At 35.4% G+C, this 22,057-nt stretch overlaps 1 protein-coding gene across 1 annotated transcript; it reads right to left on the bottom strand.

The window, feature by feature from the left end:
• Nucleotides 1–5,209: 5,209 nt before the first annotated feature.
• Nucleotides 5,210–21,738, bottom strand: LOC117342305 (C1q-related factor-like). The gene is made up of 4 exons (XM_033904424.1): nucleotides 21,734–21,738; nucleotides 20,995–21,263; nucleotides 13,064–13,272; nucleotides 5,210–9,343 (listed from the first exon to the last, which is right to left on the bottom strand). The coding sequence occupies exons 1-4, from the start codon at nucleotides 21,736–21,738 to the stop codon at nucleotides 9,122–9,124; spliced, it is 705 nt and encodes a 234-aa protein (XP_033760315.1). The 3' UTR covers nucleotides 5,210–9,121.
• Nucleotides 21,739–22,057: the final 319 nt, after the last annotated feature.

Raw genomic sequence — 22,057 nt, 5'->3', positions numbered from 1 at the left:
CACGACTTTTTCACCGGGAGTTGACAGGAATCTATTTGAATTAAGACCGTCAAACTGGATATTGTCTAGTCGATTTCTATCCTTTAATACAGTTTCATGACTTCAGAAAAAAGAGCATTTCTTGATTTTTGTGTGTATTCATTTGTATTTAATATTATTGTATTGTGTATTATATATTAGAACTGTTTTGTGCTTTTCATGTAGACTCATATAAAGCCATTACATAAGTGGTAATATTATATAATGCTTTGTGTTAATTCGTAATAACACTTAACCTGAACAGGTACATACTTACTACTTTGTGTATACCTGGTACATTTATCATTACACACCTTACCTACCTATTTTACATACGAATTCTCTACACAGTTTTGGTTCGTGTACGAGGGGAAGTAACTCGTACAGAGAGAAAGTTATTTTTCCGACTGCATGTATATGGGATCACAGGCGTCTTGATTTAGTTGGAGTAGGGCCTAATATATTTTTTTAACAATACTAAGCAGAAGCAGACGTCTGTGATGGGATAAGGTTGAATGAGGGGATTTGAAGACAAGTTTAAGGCAAAATGGCGTGCGTGGAATTTAACAGTTTTATGACGGTGTGTGGGAATTATGCCATTTAAAGTGAAAATTAGTGAAGTTTCAAGGTCTCTGTCTAATAGGCACATGGAATTGGCACGGATTCTTAACCAACGATACACACACACACACACACACACACACACACACAAACATGCATATACAATATATATATATAATAGTAACACAACTGACGAAGGAAGACAACTTTATGACTCGTGCCATATATAGATCGTATATTTTGAGTTCGGGCCAAGTCCCTATGACACAGATCATGTGACATTCCTGCGACAACTTCTTCCTACTCGAGGCAATCTGAACTAATTTGGTTAATTGACTGTGCTAATTAACTACCTGTCGTATCGTGGGTATAATGTACGACACGTGTGAAACACAACAGAATGAGTCATAATTATGATAATATTAATATGATGATAGCTCTATAAGACACTCGTTTTTCCTCGTGTCCGTAATACGTAAATCACCATGCCCACATCATCATGTAGGTCCTCGACTCGGGCCCTTTCACGACGGTAAAACAGAAAGTGAGACATGTTAACTTAATTAAGAGTGTTTTCTTCCGTTGGCATTGCTGCCAAATAAAATTCAATACCAGTATCGTAATTTCGAAATTAACTGAACATAAATTATTCGTTCACATTGCATGAAATAATTGATGATTTAGTTTGAATGTCAAGGAATCCAATCTTTAGCTCCATATGGAAGTTGAATGTCCTATCTTTACATAATTGAGAAGTAGAGCAAGAGGCTAACATAGCCGCTGACAGGTCATTAACGTTTTGGAACTCAATGTCGTGGTTAATTTTCCACTGGACTCATGACGGGAACACACACAACCTTTTTTTGTAGGTCAGCTACACCAGGTTATTTATAATATAAAGGTAAGTATGTGTTTATTTAGTCCCTAGATTCACGCACGTTACAGTGTATCTTTAATATGCAATAGTTGGCAGCAAGTTACATGGTGCAATTAAAGATATTTACTTGTATTGACCTTTATAACTCTGAGTACAAAATAGCAAGACCCAGAGTACAGTTAGGTAAGGTTTGTGGCGCCTTATGTTGCCTGTGTAACTGCCCTGCAGGTAGGACGTAAGAATTGTACCTGCTGCCCCCATTGCATGATCGTAAGAGGCGACTAAACTTATAGATCTTATCTTTTCTCTTCTCTCTTAACAACTTTCTTCTTCCTTAGGTCTCCCTTGGCAATGCCTCACTTTTGGCCTTTAGTTGAGCGTTCGCCCCTGTGAGGAATCCTTTTGGTTCTGTCCCCTGGCTGAGACATACCGGAGTCTTTAAAAATTGTAGTTGCTACTCCTGCTTAGCGCTCAGCATATTTGGAGTGGAACGACTGGTTCGCCCGTTGTCAGTATAATGTGACCGGGTGGGGTGTGCTGCTGGGTGTCTTCGGCAGTATGCTTCAGTGAGGTAGCACTATACATCGGCAAAAGTTCCGGCCTATCACAAGGAGACTTAACACGAACATACCGCAGCCTCCCAAAACACACATACGCACTCACCACACGCATGCATGTCGCACACACGGGAGGCCGTCCTTAATTACCTTAGCTGTTAATAGGACGTTAAACAAAATAAACCAAACCAAACCATGCCTGTGTAAAGCCATCTCAAAAAGAGATATTAAAAAAACCTACAAAAAGACATCTAACAAAAAATCCGATAAAGCGCCAGACAGGGTTTTAATACGAAGACCATTAAGTTATACGTATTTAGGCTATTGGCAGTGGTATGATTCTATAAACTTTATATAAATGGTGCTATAGTAATCTAAGTGGAAAGATTCGTGGAGAACCAGATACATGTGTAATATGTATTCCTGATGTTCTCAGTAGACTATCAAAGTGACACTTTACTAACAAAGAAACTAAAAATGTGTCAAATTTGTACCGCAATGTGACGAATCCTTCTAGTTCACAAAATTAATGTGCTATACACCCTATAGAAAGGTCCAAACTCACAAAGACAAACAAATTCTCGGATCATTATACTGCACCACTTACATTCTCGAGCCCATGTGATTCTGACATATACAGTTAATTATTCTCTATTATGAGTTTGTACTTAATTATGTGCAATTTTTACATTGCTTACTTTTACCATTTATCACTTTTGTGTGTTAAGTTTTGTGTATTAGAGCCATCACTCTCCTGATTACGTAGTTATTTACTTATGTTGGTGTGTGTGAGAGTGTGTGAAAGTGTGCGAGTGTGTTTATTAGACGTGAATAATTGTATTCTATTGATGCGCCTATGAGCCGTAAGGCTCTCGGCAAAATAAAGAATCTGAAATAAAGATTGGGTTACGCCATCTCGGACCAAGTTGCCTCCCATTACCCACAGTTCCACATCATGAGCGACAGAAACACATTTGTATTGTATTGTAAAATATTTTACTGTGGTCGCATCGAGGATAAAATTAATGCCTCCTATTATCGTGTTATTTGCGATTACGTAAGACATGTTACTTTTATATTTAATACGATTGCCTTGATTTCACTTGTCTATTTTCATATTTTAAATTGAAATTTAGAAGTTGAATTAATATATATATATAAGTATACATGTATGTATCGATTTAATCAGCTTTATACTGATAAGTATTGGGAATTTTACACTTAGCTCATCCACAGGCTGTCTGGTAAGTATTTATAGAAAAAAAAAGATAAGTCGGAGGTGGGGGTGACCTTCGATTCACTTTGCATTTAAGTTAAATACGACTAAAATATCAAATCCACACAATTTTCAGTAACAACTGGACTTCATGGACAGGTTGTATTTATATACAGCTGGGCTTTATAGACAGGTTGTGTTTATATACAGCTGGGCTTTATAGACAGGTTGTGTTTATATACAGCTGGACTTTATAGACAGGTTGTGTTTATATACAGCTGGACTTTATAGACAGGTTGTGTTTATATATAGCTGGACTTTATAGACAGGTTGTGTTTATACAGCTGGACTTTATGGACGGATAGTGTTTATACAGCTGGACTTTATGGACGGATAGTGTTTATACAGCTGGACTTTATAGACGGATAGTGTTTATACAGCTGGACTTTATGGACGGATAGTGTTTATACAGCTGGACTTTATAGACAGGTTGTATTTATATACAGCTGGACTTTATAGACAGGTTGTGTTTATATACAGCTGGACTTTATAGACAGGTTGTGTTTATATACAGCTGGACTTTATAGACAGGTTGTGTTTATATACAGCTGGACTTTATAGACAGGTTGTGTTTATATACAGCTGGACTTTATAGACAGGTTGTGTTTATACAGCTGGACTTTATAGACGGATAGTGTTTATACAGCTGGACTTTATAGACGGATAGTGTTTATATACAGCTGGACTTTATAGACGGATAGTGTTTATACAGCTGGACTTTATAGACGGATAGTGTTTATACAGCTGGACTTTATAGACAGGTTGTGTTTATACAGCTGGACTTTATAGACGGATAGTGTTTATACAGCTGGACTTTATAGACGGATAGTGTTTATACAGCTGGACTTTATAGACAGGTTGTGTTTATATACAGCTGGACTTTATAGACAGGTTGTGTTTATATACAGCTGGACTTTATAGACAGGTTGTGTTTATATACAGCTGGACTTCATGGACAGGCTGTATTTATATATAGCTGGACTTTATAGACGGATAGTGTTTATATACAGCTGGACTTTATAGACAGGCTGTGTTTATATATAGCTGGCAGCTGGACTTTATAGACAGGTTGTGTTTATATACAGCTGGACTTTATAGACAGGTTGTGTTTATATACAGCTGGACTTCATGGACAGGCTGTATTTATATATAGCTGGACTTTATAGACGGATAGTGTTTATATATAGCTGGACTTTATAGACAGGCTGTGGTTATATATAGCTGGACTTTATAGACAGGTTGTGTTTCTATTCAGTTTGACTTTATAGACAGGCTGTGTTTATATACAGCTGGACTTTATAGACAGGTTGTGTTTATATACAGCTGGACTTTATAGACAGGTTGTGTTTATATACAGCTGGACTTTATAGACAGGTTATGTTATATATAGCTGGACGTTATAGACAGGTTGTGTAATATATAGCTGGACTTTATAGACAGGTTGTGTTTATATACAGATGGACTTTATAAGCAGGCTTTTTTGGCAGATACACACTTTAAAATGTATAGAATGCATCGCAAAAACAATTACAAAAGATGAAAACATCGATATTTAAGACGTGACACACTGACGTAGAGATTTGTTCGAAGCCATTCTTATTGATTTCTGTATCAATCTCGTTAGGTAATTGATAACTTAAATGTTTAAAAGATTGTTTTAAGTAAATATTCATAAGATTACTTACTAAAGATTTTTTTTTCAAACATATTAAAACTAAAAGTTAATGTTCGATCTTTCCACTAAATCTGAAAAAAAATAAGATATATCATCCGGACAATATTTGCCTAAAATAAAAAACAAATAGTTAAGAAGTGTTAAACATTTCAAAATCACGTCTAAAGTTATTTCCTACTATTAAGAAATATTAAAAAAATAAAATTCCAAAAGTTATTTGAAATGAAAAAAATAACAAACACGACTCGATATTTATCTTTGTTTATTGTACAAAATACACGAAACAACATAATTCGATCGTCTAAGCGTACGAAGGGGGACAACTCGTGTGGAGTAGTTCAGAGCGCAACACCGTTTGTCTTGCTTGAAAATCCTCAAATACACAAAAACTGGCTGGTATTCCATAGCAGTCATAATTAGTCACCATGAACGATATCAGACACATCAATCATATATTCGGATTTAGATACATTAAATTATTCATATTTTAAATCGAAACTAAATATCTAATGACAATCATGGTCTATGTTTTTGATATATTACTTTAGTATTTTTCTTCTTTATTGTGGATTCTTTTTCTAAAATGGTTGATACCACATATACATCACATTGTAAATCAATAACAAATAATAATGTATGACGAAAACGAATATTTCAGATACACAAAGAACGACATATATAATGGCATTTCAAGGAACATTGTTAAACTGAACACTGATTATAGATTCCACGCCGTGTATATAAACCCCAGCCTATAGTTCTGAGTTACTATCTAAATGTAAAGCTGCATTCAGTCAGGACCCAGTTTCCTCAATGTTCCTGTGAAAATAGAACAATTTAATCACTTATGTATCAATAAGCACTATGTTTAGGGAATTTGGCATATGTAAAAACACATATGTACTGTAATACTCTCTTTGTTGATTTATAGAAACCTCGGATGTCGATTTCATCAACCCAAATGAATTAAGTCAACATTGACAAACAGGTTGATACACATACATCGAAAATAAGATACAGTATATAAATCGACATGCAAATGACGCCCTTATCATTGCAACGAAATCCGAAGTCCTGAGTCCTGAAAATGAATACATTATTACATAATGCGTTTGATTTTCCTTAACTATACGCATAAGCTTTATGTTGAACTATTGCACAGCTAAAATGACTATTGCACTGCCACGTGCAAACTATTGAACACCTTTGACGTTTCGGAATTTAGTCCTACCTTTTCAAGCGTCTAAGTCACTAAGATGTCGACAAACTTCTAGGCCTACAAGAAAGTCGAGATTTCAGTGATTCCAAGTGTGTTTTAGTGATCATGTAATAAAGCAAGTATATCATGGGTGTATGTGCAATAGTCCATGCTATTTGACCCTCGGTGATAGTAATTTACCAATGTTCTATTGCACGAGGCCGAAAGCCTAGTGCAATAGAACATCGGTCGATTACTAGCAGACACCCATGATATAGTTATATGATATTAGAGGTCCTTTGCGAGGTAGATTTAAGAAAGTTTCAGTCTTTCCTCATAACAGTGCAAGTGTTTTCGATACAAAAAAAGACAACTCTAACTGTATTACGTTTATCGATAGAATATGTTATTGGGGGTTAAAACCCAATTCTATAAAATCGCTATAATGGGGTTGTTTGTAATCTAATGAATTTATGATGATCCTCGAAGTTAATACACGGATTTCACAGAAGCTACAGACTCAATATTGATCGGAAACACTAATCCTACCTTAATTATCTAGACCGAAATGCTGGGGGCCGTATTTTGGGTTCCTTGATTTCTGTATTTTCTCTTTCTTAATGAGCGTAGTGATATTTTGTTGTATTTTGTAAGGGTGTATTTCTTAGAATTCGTTAGTATCGATTTCAAAAGGGGAAATCAAAGGAAAACTTTCAAATCTTATTCGTAACATATGTCATTTTGAAATAATTGCTATTTTCAAGTGATTGATGAAACCCACTTTTCCAGAGCTTCAAATAACCTTAAATTCACGAGATCTAAAATACTTTAAAACAATCCACATTTAACATGGATTTTTCTTCATTTTCCAAGACTTTACGAACACCTCTTGCTTGGTTTGTAACGATAGTTTTGTTTTTGAGGGAAATAGCATTTTCATTGTCCCCCGAGACATTAACTATTTCCCGAGGCGAAAAAGTTAATGTCAAGGGGGACAATAAAAGTGCTATTTCGAGAAATACCCATACAATAATTGTTTTATTATACCCACATTTAAATTAGTCCACCCTCGAACCAGTGTTTTTATAACCTCCAATTGTCCCATATGTTAACTGCCGTTTTTGTGTCTTGTTGTGTTGTGTGTTAGCGCTGTCGTTTTCAGAAAAAAATCTTCTTCAGCCAGATTATCGAAACTTGTAGATGTAGCAAACTGTGTCTGCTTCGAACGCTTACGTTCTCGAAAGCGCGAACTTGTAATACAAGGGATTACGGGGAAAAAAGCACGAAAATATGAATGTGCTCATTCCGGGTAAATAACACTTTTGACTATTAACCTAGTTAATAGCATTTTTGAAGGATTTGGCTCAAATAGCATTTCTATTGTCTACTTTTATATAGTGTAAAATAAGGAAAGGTATAATAATTCGTTTTAAATTTAAAGTGAATGCCATCTAGTCATGTAATAAGATTAAGTAAACCTTTTAGATAAGCTGAGTTGGTGAATATAGTTTTATAAAAATTATATAATAAAACCTTCATTTTGTGTATTTAATGATACGCTATTGCCTGGATTCGATCTATATTTGTCTATTTAGGATATGAACTAGTTTAAGCATCTATTTAACACTAACTTAGATCGCCTTTTGAAGATATGATATTGTCTGGATTTGACCTAGATTTACACGGCGGGCGTCGTCGTAGAAACAGAAGACGCTTATCCTTACGTGACACATGACCCTATACGCCTTGTACCTCTTCAAGGGTCTCCATATAAACTTATCTTTTGCATATGTTGTACTCGTTTTAATCGATTTTGAGTGAGATTTACTATGTTAATGTTTGTATTCCCTCTTTTATCTTATATCGCACAGTTAAAGTTTGTGGTCAAGCGACAAAGCAAATTTCTGGTTTCCCTCAGCCCTATACTTGAAGCGTTTTATTATATCGATACAGACTGGAGATATATTTATAACTCAAAAACATTTGTAAAACTAATTTAGATGTCAATGGTACCAAATGCAGCCAGTGTGAATTAGAACGTATTGGTTATGCTGCCATACTATGTGGGGAGACCTTCACAACAGATACATCCAGCCTGCTTTATTTAGGTACAACCAATTACTGTCGTGCGATATGCTTAAACACAAAATAATGTCGTCAATATATATATATACGCACACAACAAACGACAATGTTAATCGACTATATTTGCCGATACACGTGACAATCACTCTAGACATGAGTATTTGTTATACATTGCTAACTGCTGGTACTGGATACTGACAACAATGCTGATGTCAGCTTAAGTTAAGGTAAATGACAAGTTGATTCCAATGTCTGAAAACTATGAAATACATAATATGAAATAATAAAATCGACTGTGCAGATATCCAAAATACATTTTTATAAGTATAGACATAAGAACTGATGTACTTAAGTTCCCTGAACATATTGTCTCTGGTATCTTAGATCTCCGCTCTTCAACTCTTCATGCCATAAACTTTTTAACAATTGTCAACCATACATTCTATTAGATATCAAAAATATCAATAAGACATAAATTGTCTCGAAATCCTCGTTATGTCCACACTTGTTATAATCTAACGGTGGCCATTGGTGAAAGGTTCCTGCTCCTTGCCATGATATCTGACGGCCTAGAAAGTAACGCATGATATATGCTTTCTGGGAGGAAAGAGTTTCTGAGCATTTCATCAATGTCATTAACGAACTCGGGAACATATCCTTAAATGTCTTAATGTTTACAACATACACTTAAATTCAATAAAATGTTTCAAGATTGGAATACCGTTGTACATCATCCCCAATGTAAACGACATCACAAAGTCATCGATTCCGAAGTATACTCGCTGATTATTTCGAACAATTAATGGAAATATGATTCATTAGAATCAATGATATGAACGACTCGGTCATTATCTCCTATAATAACTACTCGACTTTAAAAGCCGCTGTAATCATCGTCATCAGTGAACAGCAAATATCCAGAGAAAGTGGAATACATGTAACCATGGAAATAGGAAGCATCTTTCCGAGCTGACTGCCACACTTGTTGGCCCCGGCTCAGGCTCAGGATCAATGTGTTCGACGATGTCGCCCAAGGAAAGCTCTCTGCCCAAACTGTAACTACCATCCTCCCTTCTTTCATCAGATTCACAGCACCCTACAACGAAAAGTGTTAAATATTGATAATAAATTGACACGAAACCAACACATTTTGATACATACTCTTCTATCTTCATCCCTGTTATAGGTTTCCGTGACTCAAACAATAATTTTCTGTGTATACCAGCAAAGGCAAGAATTGCAAATGACTTCCGGAACTTCTTTCCTTTTAACAGTTTATTGAATGGTTAAAACGTCTTTAATGTTAAAAAAAATCACAAGGAGATAAATATATAAAATGTGATATTTTCCAAGAGTTGGTTACAAAGCCATTACTAAATTATCATTATCACTTAAATTAAAAGTTACTGTACCCATTCTTGGTTGATATCTTAAAATAAAAAAAATAGAGCGGTCTCGATCTAATTCATATACATTGTATTACTGATCGTAAACACTCGGGCCTTTCCGTCATATCTTCAGATATCTTTATTTTCGACGGAAGTAATTGACCTCGTGACGAACCATATGACCGATTCGACTTCCTTAATAATAAATCGAGAATGATCATGTTTACAAGCAACAGTTGAAGTGAACAACTCTTTAACCCGGACATATGTACAAAACAGCAAAGTTAATGTTACATGTATATGCTCGTGTACGCTTTATTATGGGTATATTTATATCATTCATAGGCGAAAGTCACCGATTCCTGATGGCGAAATCTAAAGTAGTAGTCGCCTTAACGTCCATAATTGTTTTGTATTACTGTATTTGGTCTCTTGGATGAATTGTGTAAGGCCATAAAAATACTGCAGAAGATATGTAGACCTATACATGTGTCTATATCTTGTTGGGTCATTATCAACATTTAATTGGTAATAGTGTTCACCGTTTTTAATATTTACTGTTTTGTACATCAAATATAAAGTGTATCGAATGTTAACGATATTAGAGATGGTATACTCAGAAAAATAACCTTACATATCAAATTCGAATGAAGAATATATGGATCCCTAATATACTTAACACTCATATATACACATTTAAATAAACATAATTGATTTTAAGACGCATATATCATTGGATTGATGTTAGTTGTTTTGCCATAGAACCGGAATTATCTTCAAGTTACTAGTACTTTCGCTAAGTATGAAGCATGTAGCGTGTTTTTACAAGAGTTTTCTGAACTTTATTGACATAAGCAATAATCTATGATATCACATGGTGGTATGAGTATCTGAGTAAGATTCTTTGCAGAATGGAAGTGATTTTTATGTGTCCTCTGTTGCTGGTCTAATGGAGAGATCAGTGGAAGGTATTGACAGATAGGTTAGTGATAATGTTTATTCCAAGCGGACGATGCCTTCCGCCAATATGACAGAATCTACTATTATCAACAATTCTAACTTGTCGTTCCTCTTCAATTTCAATTTACTGTTATTTTTTCTCCCGATACAGCCATCTACTATTGCCGCCGATGGGGAGCCTTTAAATACAAAGTTTTACTGCTATACTGCCTTAAGTGATTCCCGACATTGTATGTACAATTTATCATTGAAAGAATTAGAAATAGAAATTGCGTTATCGAAAAAAGTTTTGCGACTACCAATCATGACAAAATTTGATTATTACTACAACCCCTGGCAGATTATTCACCTCCATAACCCTTCATATCGGTCGGGCTTGTGTACCAGCATTCCATGGAGGAGACAGATTATATCATGTATATATATGGTGCCGTAAGTCACCAATGGATGGTACACTGTATATCGTGTATTTTTTTTTCAATTACAGTATGTCATGGTTTTGATACATCATGAAAAATTGAAATTGTCGGTTTTGCCTTATATACCAAAGACTTATACGGAAATGATGGTCCCTTTGATCATCAATTCTCAATCATTGCCTTGTCAGTTAACACAGCGAAAGTTTTGTTTCTGTCGGAAAAAGAAAAATGAACGGGGCACACAGGCTAGATATCAAGTCTCATCAGATGCGTAAATATGTTTTTAACAAATGACCTGATATTTCTATACGTAACTACAATCTCTGCTGAACATGTTTATACGACCCAAGTGGAAACAGTCATAACATAACTTTACAAGGAAAATTTAACGTTAAAAAGATAATATCACCTGTGTGCTTTGGGTTTAGAGATTACGGGTAAATCGGTAATATAGTTAAACTATGTACTGATGTTTAGGAACAATAGTGTACTAAGGGGACAGGGAGCATGACGATTGCCTGATACAAAGGGAAGTCACACATTTGAGCATTTACTCAAATGCGTACATTTTATTTGTCAAAATGAGGAATGCATATCGCATCAGCTATATTTGAACAGCAGGAGAACTGATCTATATAAAGTCAACCCACTCCTTTCCCTAGAGCTTACTAGACGATTGATTGATAGCTGTGATGGATCGTTTTGAATATGAAAATACACCATTTTGTGAGAAAACGAATTCCATTTCAGTGGAAACAGTACAACAAAACTGTCATGTTCTGTTTTGAACTAATCTCACATCGTTTCACACGAAATGCGTTATAAAACCCACAGGTAAGATTTTATGCGTTGTGTTGCACATTTATAAACACCGTTCTTTACGTCACCTCAAGTCACTATTTTTTTTTTGACATAAAGAAAACACAAAAAACACAACGTAAATGGCCCTTTCTCGATAAAGTGAGTTTAGTGGTGAAGTAACATAGATGTACCGTGGAAGTGATTCAATGAGCTGTACTCTACACCATTACATACATACTGTACCCAATCGCTATTACAAAGTCTCTAGATGTTTCTGTCGCGTCCTCCTTAACATATTAAGCCACTTTTTTTTTTCTTTAAGTCTCTTTTTGATGGAAATCTCCAACTTACAATGGAGAAATATATCGATTGCTAACCCAAGTTGACGTCCAGGAAACGCTTGCTGTTCCGGAACATCTGGTTTCAATCCATTGCAGTTTAGATATCTATGATGTGATCCGTTGTTATTCCTCAAATCCCATTGTTTATTTCATAGAGTTGATGTGATAAAGTAATGACATATTATCATTTTAATTTTTGAATTGGAAACCAGTAATATATAGTTAAGCACGTTATCTACTGAGACGTACTGGCCCACAATAAATGTTATTGTACAGCATGTTCTCAATATAAGCAACGTTACGTTGATTATTTAGAAATAACGTGATGCAGTCTGACACTTACGTTGAATGAACACTTTCTTCTCCTAAAGAGTGCACGGGAAGTATTGATAACAACAGTGGACACACATCTGTAACTATCCGACTGGCTATTCTACTGTGCAACTACTACTATCTAAATACACACAACACAAAAGCAAGTGAAACAGAGGTTTAAAACCTTGAATGCAGCTCGAATGAAAAATTAGAAATTCAACTTAAACAAAGCCACAAAAACGTGAAATGAAAACGGTATTACAATGGACGGCCCAATTTTGATCTGTAATGCATCACAGAGTCCGTTGTGTCACTGTACGCTTAAACAGGTCAATCATCTAAGGTGACCTTTTCAATCCAATTGCAATAATAAAAATTAACAAATTTAGCTTTACTAAATAGATACATTTCGTGTTTCAAAATCAAAATGTCGATGAAGTTCGATAATTCATATCCCTGAATAGAAGATAAACTTTATTGGCCATACAACGACGGATGTGCTGGCAGCAGCACAAGGATGAAAGTTACACTATTACTATTACTTTAAAGAACTTGTCGTAGACTTGAATGGCTCGTTACCACTTCTCCTTACCTTCTTTTGGCCCTGTGCTGCGACGACTACAGTAAACTGATATGTGCCGTTTACAGGTGCCGTAAATCGGCCCGTGGTTTTATCATAACCATCACCGACATTTGTGACCAACTTGTCGTAAACTAGATCCTTGTTTTCTTTGAAGGGTCCCACGTTTTCTCGCAGTCCCACAAAGAATGCGACCCTGGGTGGAACTTTTGGTGACTTACCTGGAAAAATAAAGTTGTGTATTAATACTACTTCTACCTGTTCCGGCCTCTCTAGGAACTCTATGACCAGGCGTTACTAATGATACTTTTAATCTATATGATCTGTTCAGTGTATATAGTAAAATAAAACACTTTCAGGGCATTTATAAATATATATATATATTATCATAAAGTGTTTCTTTGTCAGCTTTGTGTTGCCGTTTGTTACAAACAATGCCAATGTTTAAATGAGATTGTATTGATGAATGTTGCCGCATTTGTTGTCTTTACTTTGTATTATATATTCACCTGTTCGTGAGGGCCATGTGTGTGATGTATTATGGTACTTTAGTTCTCTATAGATCGGTTAGTGTGTTGGTAGGTATTGTTTTCTGTATATGTTTTGGGACATATGAGTTAATGTACATGTACTTGCTGTATATGTGTTTTGTAAGGGATAGTGGATTCCTTATTTTTTTATTGATGTTTATCTCATTTTCCCTACGGATCTGTTATAGCTTCATCTTGGTTTTGATCTTGAATATGATTTGGCAATTAAAGAAATCTCATTTGACATCTTACCTGTTGTTTTTACAATGGTATCACTTTGTAATCAATGTCCCGTGTACTATAATCTTCCATATGATTGAATCTTTTAACTTACCTTGTGGCGAATGTGGGTCCTTCCACAACATAACTCATACACTACTCATGGAATTTCTGTCTAAGCCCTTTGCAATTGTATTGTGAATCGTTTTACTAGCCGCAACATTAAAGTATATGTTTTGATCAATATCCATGTTTATTAAATGCAATTAAGGGAAAAATACATATTTGAGAGAACATGACATCACCAGGATTATAACTCGAATTGCAAGGTTGAAGGCATTGGTGAAGCTAAAGACGCTTACTTTCCCAGAATACTGGTCACCGTTGCCCTCGACTGATCGTTAGATAAGTTAGAATTACGATTTAGCTTTGAATGTCGGATTCTCCCTTATTTCACAATGTAGGTGTATTATGCTTCACTAATTGAATTAAATGGCGGTGACCAAAGATGGAGTGTACTTTCGACCCCATTGCTGAAATGTTATCTAACATAAGTGCTATTTATCATAGAATATCTAAGGAGTTTAAGAAGAAAAGCGGGTTAAGTTATACGTATTAGCAACCAGTTGTTTGACGATATTCTGCTACGTACCTTCATTTGTAAAAAATGTGGAACTGCAGTCAGATATGTTTATGTTCCACTTGTTATATTTGACTGTACTTACACAATCTAAACAATCATAGCACACGGCGCTACCAACCTAAGAAGGGCATTTGTATCCAATTCACTTTTATTGAAGTGCTTTCTGGAGATTATAAAACGTAACTAAACTGATAAAGTTGATTGATAAATGGCTTCAATTGGACATTGTTGGCTATCCATTCCATAATGAGATTTTAAAGAAATTTGAATAATGGTGCAAAATTTTACTCAATTCCAATTAAGAAAAAATGTGTTTTATTTGTTTTCGTGTCAAAATCATTTGCATTTCCACCAAATGTGCTGGATAATCACTATGTTGTCAGACTGTAGAAGGTATGACGGTCGATCAGGTCTCTTTCTTCTGAGAAACAGCTAGCACGAACGCTTGATCGTCAGTCTGGTTTAGGGGATCAAAACGGGACAAAGGCATATTGAGACACATTTCGTTCTTTTTTATCTAGAGAAACAAATAGTTGTCCTTATTTTTCAGATCTTTTGCTTAAAGTAGGAATGTATGGGGGTAGTCAGTCTCAATGTGAAAATACTATTAAGTATTTTTCCAGGTGTGTGGATAGAATTATCATTATAGGGTTCTCTTAAACAAGTATATCGACGTTTTAATAGACTATCGATATTTTAATCGACATATATAGTTAATTGGTAATGTAATTATATGTCTACAACCATACCATACAACTCCAATTGACCCCATTTGATCTGCTGGACATGCATATGGTGCTACAATAATTACGCTCAAAAGATATTCATTGCGGTGTTTAAATGTTGAAGTGGTAAGATAATATTGGCTACTTACATCCTGAACAGGACATAACAAATATGTTGCTGTTGCAATCCTATCGATTAAATATGTTATAAATCTACGTAGAGAATGATGTATGTACTTCTTTGATCATTCGTTTCAGCCGTTGACCTTTCACAATGTTCAGAGGGCAGATTAAACCATTTTTCTTTTTTTGTTTATTAGCCCAAAGATTTCTTCCATGTAAATTTTAAATGAAACTCACAATTTAATCTCCGAAAACAACAGGAGAATAAAGATCGAAATATATTACGTTCTCAATAAAACTGCCGGGGCAGGGGCAACCAAGCTAGTCATACACACTTAGGAGCATTGATCATGCAGAAGCTCATATTGCAATTAAAAACAAGACGTTTAGAAATGAATCCGCGACATAGAACGTGATCTTGGTCTAGGTCAGCCACCTTGTGTCGAATTCTTGGATTGTGGTATTTCAGTAGTCGATATCCATCACGGATATATGATCACCGGGATTCGGATGCATACGACTCTGGGTATAGAACATCAGTGGTATCAATTGTAGTGATGTTTGTTGATTAAAGATAGGCATAGGCTAGACCAAAATGAGTGATAACGTTTAATATATCGACTTTTGTAAGCTGGAGAGTTGGCCAGAGGGAATATTCACGGAACAGTCATCGAATGTTGTAAGCTATTGCATAGAATGGGTTTTATGCATATCATCACACTTCTAACAAAAATGAATTTTATAATATGTTCTAACATTGATTTCTTCGAGGATAAAAATTCTGTTTCTACATTGAAAAGTATATAGTTTTAGTTTGACATTTAACATGGAGATATCTATTGCTTTGATCAGTCTTGCTAACGTAATTTACTTAAACCAATTTCCATAAAAACGCGAGATTGATTTTTAGAGCCATCATTGAGTATTTTTAGGAATACAACAACTCAGCATAGCATTTACTAATGACGTGTAGGTTGGCAGTAAGATACGTGACGCTGGAACAGGAAATAACCAGGTAGCGAGGCAATAATGAATCGGTGTCATACTGCTTAAACCTAAAATTTGGTTAGAGTCTTTCCAGGATTTACATATTATTGTTTTATTGACTAGAAGATGGAGAGATTCACAAACGTCATATTCAAACACCGAATCTCATATTCATTTCAGGCAAAGTCGTATGTATATAATCTACAATCTATTTAAATGATTTCTTCAGGAACCAATGCTGCCATATTAACTACCATAGTTTCGCCAAAAGGCGAGAACGATGTGCAAAACAGATAAATTCATTAACATTATTATTGATTAAACTTTTAAAGATAATGGTTAACCATACTTCTATTAATCCATGCGTTATTTTATAACTCGAGGAAAGAACTTCCATTATTGCAAGATCTGCCGTGAAGCAAAGGAACGCGTCTTGTATCAAGTGTCTGTGTCTCACGTTACCAAAGAATACTAGTATTTGCGAAACAAATTATCTCTGATAGTCGCTAAGATATTCATCTAGCAAGATGGCTTTATTTTATAATGTCATCTGATAATACAAATAAATCCTGCTGGATCTTTTTTCTGTACACTACAGTAGAAATATTAAATGATAAGACATGGGCATACCCAGCCATGAGTCACAGTAATCGATTACAGATTGGACAATCAACACATAACAACTTCAGTTAATAGTCATTATAAACTGTGATTTCCCTCATATAATACGTCACTGACGCCTTTGATAAGTCTATGTTTTCTTGAGGAGTCAAATTCAGAAATGACCATTTTTCTCAAAACTGTATCCAGAAGAATATCAATGAATCCGGTAGACATATTAATGTTGCAATCTATATATAATGAAATATGGCATTTCCTTTTTACAATACAAAACCGATAACACCACATTTTCATTCTCTTTATAAACATTCATTTCCCAAAACTCTGTGTATTAAGACACACAAATATGGACGTTGGTATAAAGAAATTGAGAATCAACCGTTTCTTGTGATTTGGTGGGAAACTGTCCTTTGGTGACATTATAGGTAAACGACCGATACAATTTAGTCTTCCTGGTAATACAATTTGACAAACTCTGGTGTGTCGTAAAGTATACTGAAAAAATGTTTCCGACAATTTCCATCGAGATGTCTCAAGACACCGATTTTAGTTAAAGTGGGGAGCTTTCCCACTGATATCGAATTATCAACCTTAATTATATTTGGATATATTTACAGGCGAGACTAGTACTTTAGTTATCATACTACTGTAGCATTCGTATTTCACCCATGTACCAGTATCGACAAAAACACGTACAAAAAACGGCTACACTCGACAACATGATCTAATTACAGCATATATCTAGGGACAACTAGTGGAATCGTCCTGAATGTGTTGAAGGAGAACTCTGTGACGATCACAGTAACTTCAATCGACAAAATGAATCTCCAACAGATCATACGAATGCAATCGAATAGACGAAACGAGCTCTTACAACGTATATGCCGTAAGAAACTAGAAATGTTTGGTGCTCTAGAGGAGCTTAATACGGTGATCAAATAAGTTCTAAACTAGTGCCGTACACAAAAACCGGTATTCGATTATGCTGTCTCCCTCTCGGCGTCAAGGAGGAGACGGGCTGGTACTCTACTATCGGACAAGTGATTAACAGAGCGAGGCGAACGACATATACTATCTTAATTACAGATGTAAATTTCATTTCTCCTGTTAATTGTTTAATCGATGGCGAGCATAAGGAATTAATTAGTTGAAAAAACACCGGATCGGTTCTGTTATCTTCACAATTGATCTCCAGGTCCTACATCAGATTTTCTTTCTTTTTGTCCCCTACAAGTCTCGACAACTATGGGTAATATAATACACTATGTTACAGCATGTTAGAATAGAGAATGATACAGATTTCCTCTCAGTGGGTTAGGGTAAGTTTTATAGTTTGGTATGGTTTATTATTATGGCTTAACGTCCTATCAACAACTAAGGTAATTTAAGGACGGCCTCTACTGTGTGAGAGATGCGTGAGGTGCATGCGTGTGTACTTTGGGAGGCTGTAGTATGTTTATGTTTGTCTCCTTGTGATAGCGTGAAACTGATACTGACTTTATAGTGCTATCTCACTGAAGCATACTGTCAAAGATACCCTTAGTACACTCCGACCGGCCACATTATCCTAACCGGCGAACCAGCTGTCCCATTCCCATAAGGCTGGATGCTAAGCAGGAGTAGCAACTACCATTTTTCTATAGTATGTCTCGGCAAGTGGACAGAACTCAAAGTCTTCCTTACGGGGACGAGCGCTCAATTAACGGCCAAAGATGAGGCAGTTTCAAGGGATACTTTAGATAAAGGAAAGCTCTATGGAATATACAGGAACGTCTTTTATTAATTGAAGCAGCAGTATTTGTAGGTGTTCACGTTTTACACTTGAACAAAGTATTCTTGCTTTTATGAATATATTAAAAAGACTAGCATATACAATTGTGTACATGGTACTTACCTTAAATAAACCAATTATAGTATTTAAGGTACCCGACAGGCACAGCTGTATTGTATGCGTGATGAATTCATTTTCCAAATAGTTACATTCATTGGTTTCATTGAATTTCAAAATGGTTACTTTTATTCATTGAATTTCAAAATGGTTACTTTGCGTCATAGTTTGCATTCGGTTTTTCGATTTTGTGTTAGAATTGTGGTTGTGTTTGAATGTTTGCATTCCCAATTATTTTCGAAACATTGACTACGGTTAAAGCTGAATTTGTATATATGTATATACAGTTAAACTGTGACATTCATATTGCGCCCTTTAATCTAAAAAGCGAAATGGTTAAACGGCAGATGGAATCGTTATGAGAAGCGCGATTCGTTAAATTAGAAACCTATCTTTATTAGTTTTCTATACTGGCCATTTTCCTTTCTTCTTCGTCTCCAATTTAAATGTGTGTCTTATCCTTATAAGCCTATAGCGAATATTATATTAGAATGGTATACGGTGCATTTAGCTAAAGCTGGAACTTATAGCTAAAACTGAGATTTATAGCTAAACCTGGGATTTATAATTGTCCATTTCGACACACATAAACGTTATGTTGATATTTCATTAAGATGATCTAAAATTGTTTCCTGTTGAAATTATTGTATCGAAAACTACAGTTAAGAATCATATTATATTTCTCCTTTATGTGCCCCAATATGACTGCGCCCCCTAAGGGAGCCTCAGTGTAAGGAATTTTCGAGTGCATGTATGTCAATACTAGTCTAAATCCCATACATAAGGTTAGTGGAGCGTAGAGTAAATATGCGACGCAATAGTATTCTCCCATCTTCCTACTCAACGAGTCACCGCTAGTTCTTCAGATCAGCGATATTGATGATTGTTTGTCGTGGTGAAAAAACCTTTATTACATCGAATAAAGTGTCATTGATTTAGACCAAGAAGTGTTTTATAGAGCGTTTCCATTCCTTCATCGTGTGTGATAATTACCCAAAGATCCAAAATAATTAGCTAGTCAATCAGGAGTAGTTCCTAGCGTCTCGTGTTTCGATTGTTGATAATGGAACAACAATTTATATGGTAGTGATTAACGCGCCTAGATACAAACTTGTCTCGGCACCTCACTAAGAAAACGTACTGGATATCTACATCTTAACGTTTTGATTATTCAGGTGATGTCTATAAACAAACATAACGAATCAAATTTGATCCCCACGTCTAGAAAAAAATCAATTATTAGAGGGTTTGACCCTTTTATATAGAGTACGAAATACACCGATGACTTCCTGAGTAGTTGATCTTGAGATGATATTCGCAATAACTATCGTTGAAAATGATAGAAACGCACTTTACGCTGAAATGTCATCAAAGGTAAGTCCTTATCCGTGACAACCGAATGTGGATTTATGTCCTACTCGGTGAAATAAATAACACTCATCAAGCTAATTGCACTCGATTTCATCCAATTTGCTAATCGCTTCCTTTGTCAATCGAACAAAATCAAGTGTTTACCTGTACTTACCTGATACTGTAGGGCAATCATCAGGGTTATAGAATGATTTCTAATGAGGCACAAAACAACCAATTCATTACACGTGCAGTGCAAGTCTTTGTACAAAGAGTGAGATGGATAGTGGCATTTATACATGTTACTAGCATGCATGTGTCGTTGTCACGTGATAATCGTACACTCTCGAGATAATACTATTGAATGGTAATTCGAGATTTAGAAAGCGATATCTCCTTCTCTCATTTGACATCTTTCAGTTCAATCATCTATATTTTGTATTAGTGTGAAAGCATTTACTGACAGGATTGTTATTGTTATTGTATACAAGTGTTTGCTTGTCATACCTCCTCTATATGTATGCAATTTGAATCATTTGTATTTTCAAAATTATAACGATAATGCTACGATTATCAGCCCCGCTACTACTAAAAACAGTAAAGTTGTTTATCAATGCAATTTTACAAAAGAATATTTGTATTTATTGAATAGGTTCAAATGATGTAGAGACCGATACTGGTACAAATGAGAGCTTACCGTTTCTCGGGATATGATTCTTTTGTTTAGCATTGACCATTCATAGATATGAATGTGAAGCCACTGTGCAGTTACTAGACTAATATAAAGACACATATAAATTCTGTTAAACGCATGCATTCGCAAAAAAGGTAGGATAAATGACTATTCATCAACTCACCATCCTTCCCAGGTATTCCAGGAATCCCCGGAGTTCCGGGCTCTCCCTTTTCTCCTTGGACACCTGGTGGTCCTCGCGGACCCCTTATTGGGAGTTTAACGGGCATATTGGAATTTTTGCACGATACTTGTAATTGGCATGTTCCATCCTCTACATCATCTGGAGCAAATCGTTCTCTTAGCCCCTTCCGGTTGCGCAGTCGTCTTTTATTTCCAGTTACAGTTAAGAGTAACAGTGAAATCGTGACATACTGTATATACTGCATAACTCTGAAAATACAAATCATAACATGTTTTTAGAATAACATTTTTTGAAGAATGCGGAATATCTTTTAACATTTATCCATTTGTGTTTGATATTCCTAAAATTAATGTTGGCGTGCTTTAACAGTATCTACCTTGAATCGTATTGTAAGTATTTACATAGACTACAAGGTGGAGATTGTGTGGGGCCATGGATGCTACTTGCTCATCTGCAGTTTTAGTCATATTCTTAGAAAATTGGGTTAAGTGTCCAGATTTTTCAGACATTTTAGGTCATTTATCGTTGGGTGATTTATACGATAATTGTTAATTAATTAATTGCAAAAACAGGTGTCTCAAGAGAACTCTATTCAATGTACTCATGCAAATTTGTGTGTGTGATTATGTCACTTAACAATAAAAAATCAATGAGGGAAATACTAAATTCTTCAGTAATGTGACGATTTCAAAACGCTTGATGGTGTTAATTTTCTAACGACATGGTGCAAACTATACTGAAACAATAACACAGGAAACAACTCCCTAGAATTTTACGCTGGATCCCACCATAGTCACCATTAATGGCCATTTTGTAATATACGGCTAGCTAATAACATGTAATAGGGCACATGCTATTGATTCCCTCCATATATTCCAGTTTAATGTGTTCGATTCTTTGCGGATAAAATGCTAAATTTACGTTTGGGGAATAAAAAAGAAATTTCGATAAATATAAACTGTTAAAAATCAATACAAAACAAAAGCTTTACTTTCCAAAATGCGTAATGCTTAAGGTGGAACTCACTCTCCAACTTCTCCGA

Source organism: Pecten maximus, chromosome 2, assembly GCF_902652985.1.
Source record: "Pecten maximus chromosome 2, xPecMax1.1, whole genome shotgun sequence".
Lineage (NCBI taxonomy): Eukaryota > Metazoa > Mollusca > Bivalvia > Pectinida > Pectinidae > Pecten > Pecten maximus.
Note: the sequence above shows the minus strand (reverse complement) of the source record. Positions and strands in the feature narration are given on the sequence as shown.

Coding starts and splice junctions, on each gene's coding strand:
- LOC117342305 (XM_033904424.1), bottom strand. Junction 13,273..20,994: donor TGGAATACCTGGGAAGGATG/GTGAGTTGATGA, acceptor TTATTTTTCCAG/GTAAGTCACCAAAAGTTCCA. Junction 9,344..13,063: donor CAGCACAGGGCCAAAAGAAG/GTAAGGAGAAGT, acceptor TTTTCGTTGTAG/GGTGCTGTGAATCTGATGAA.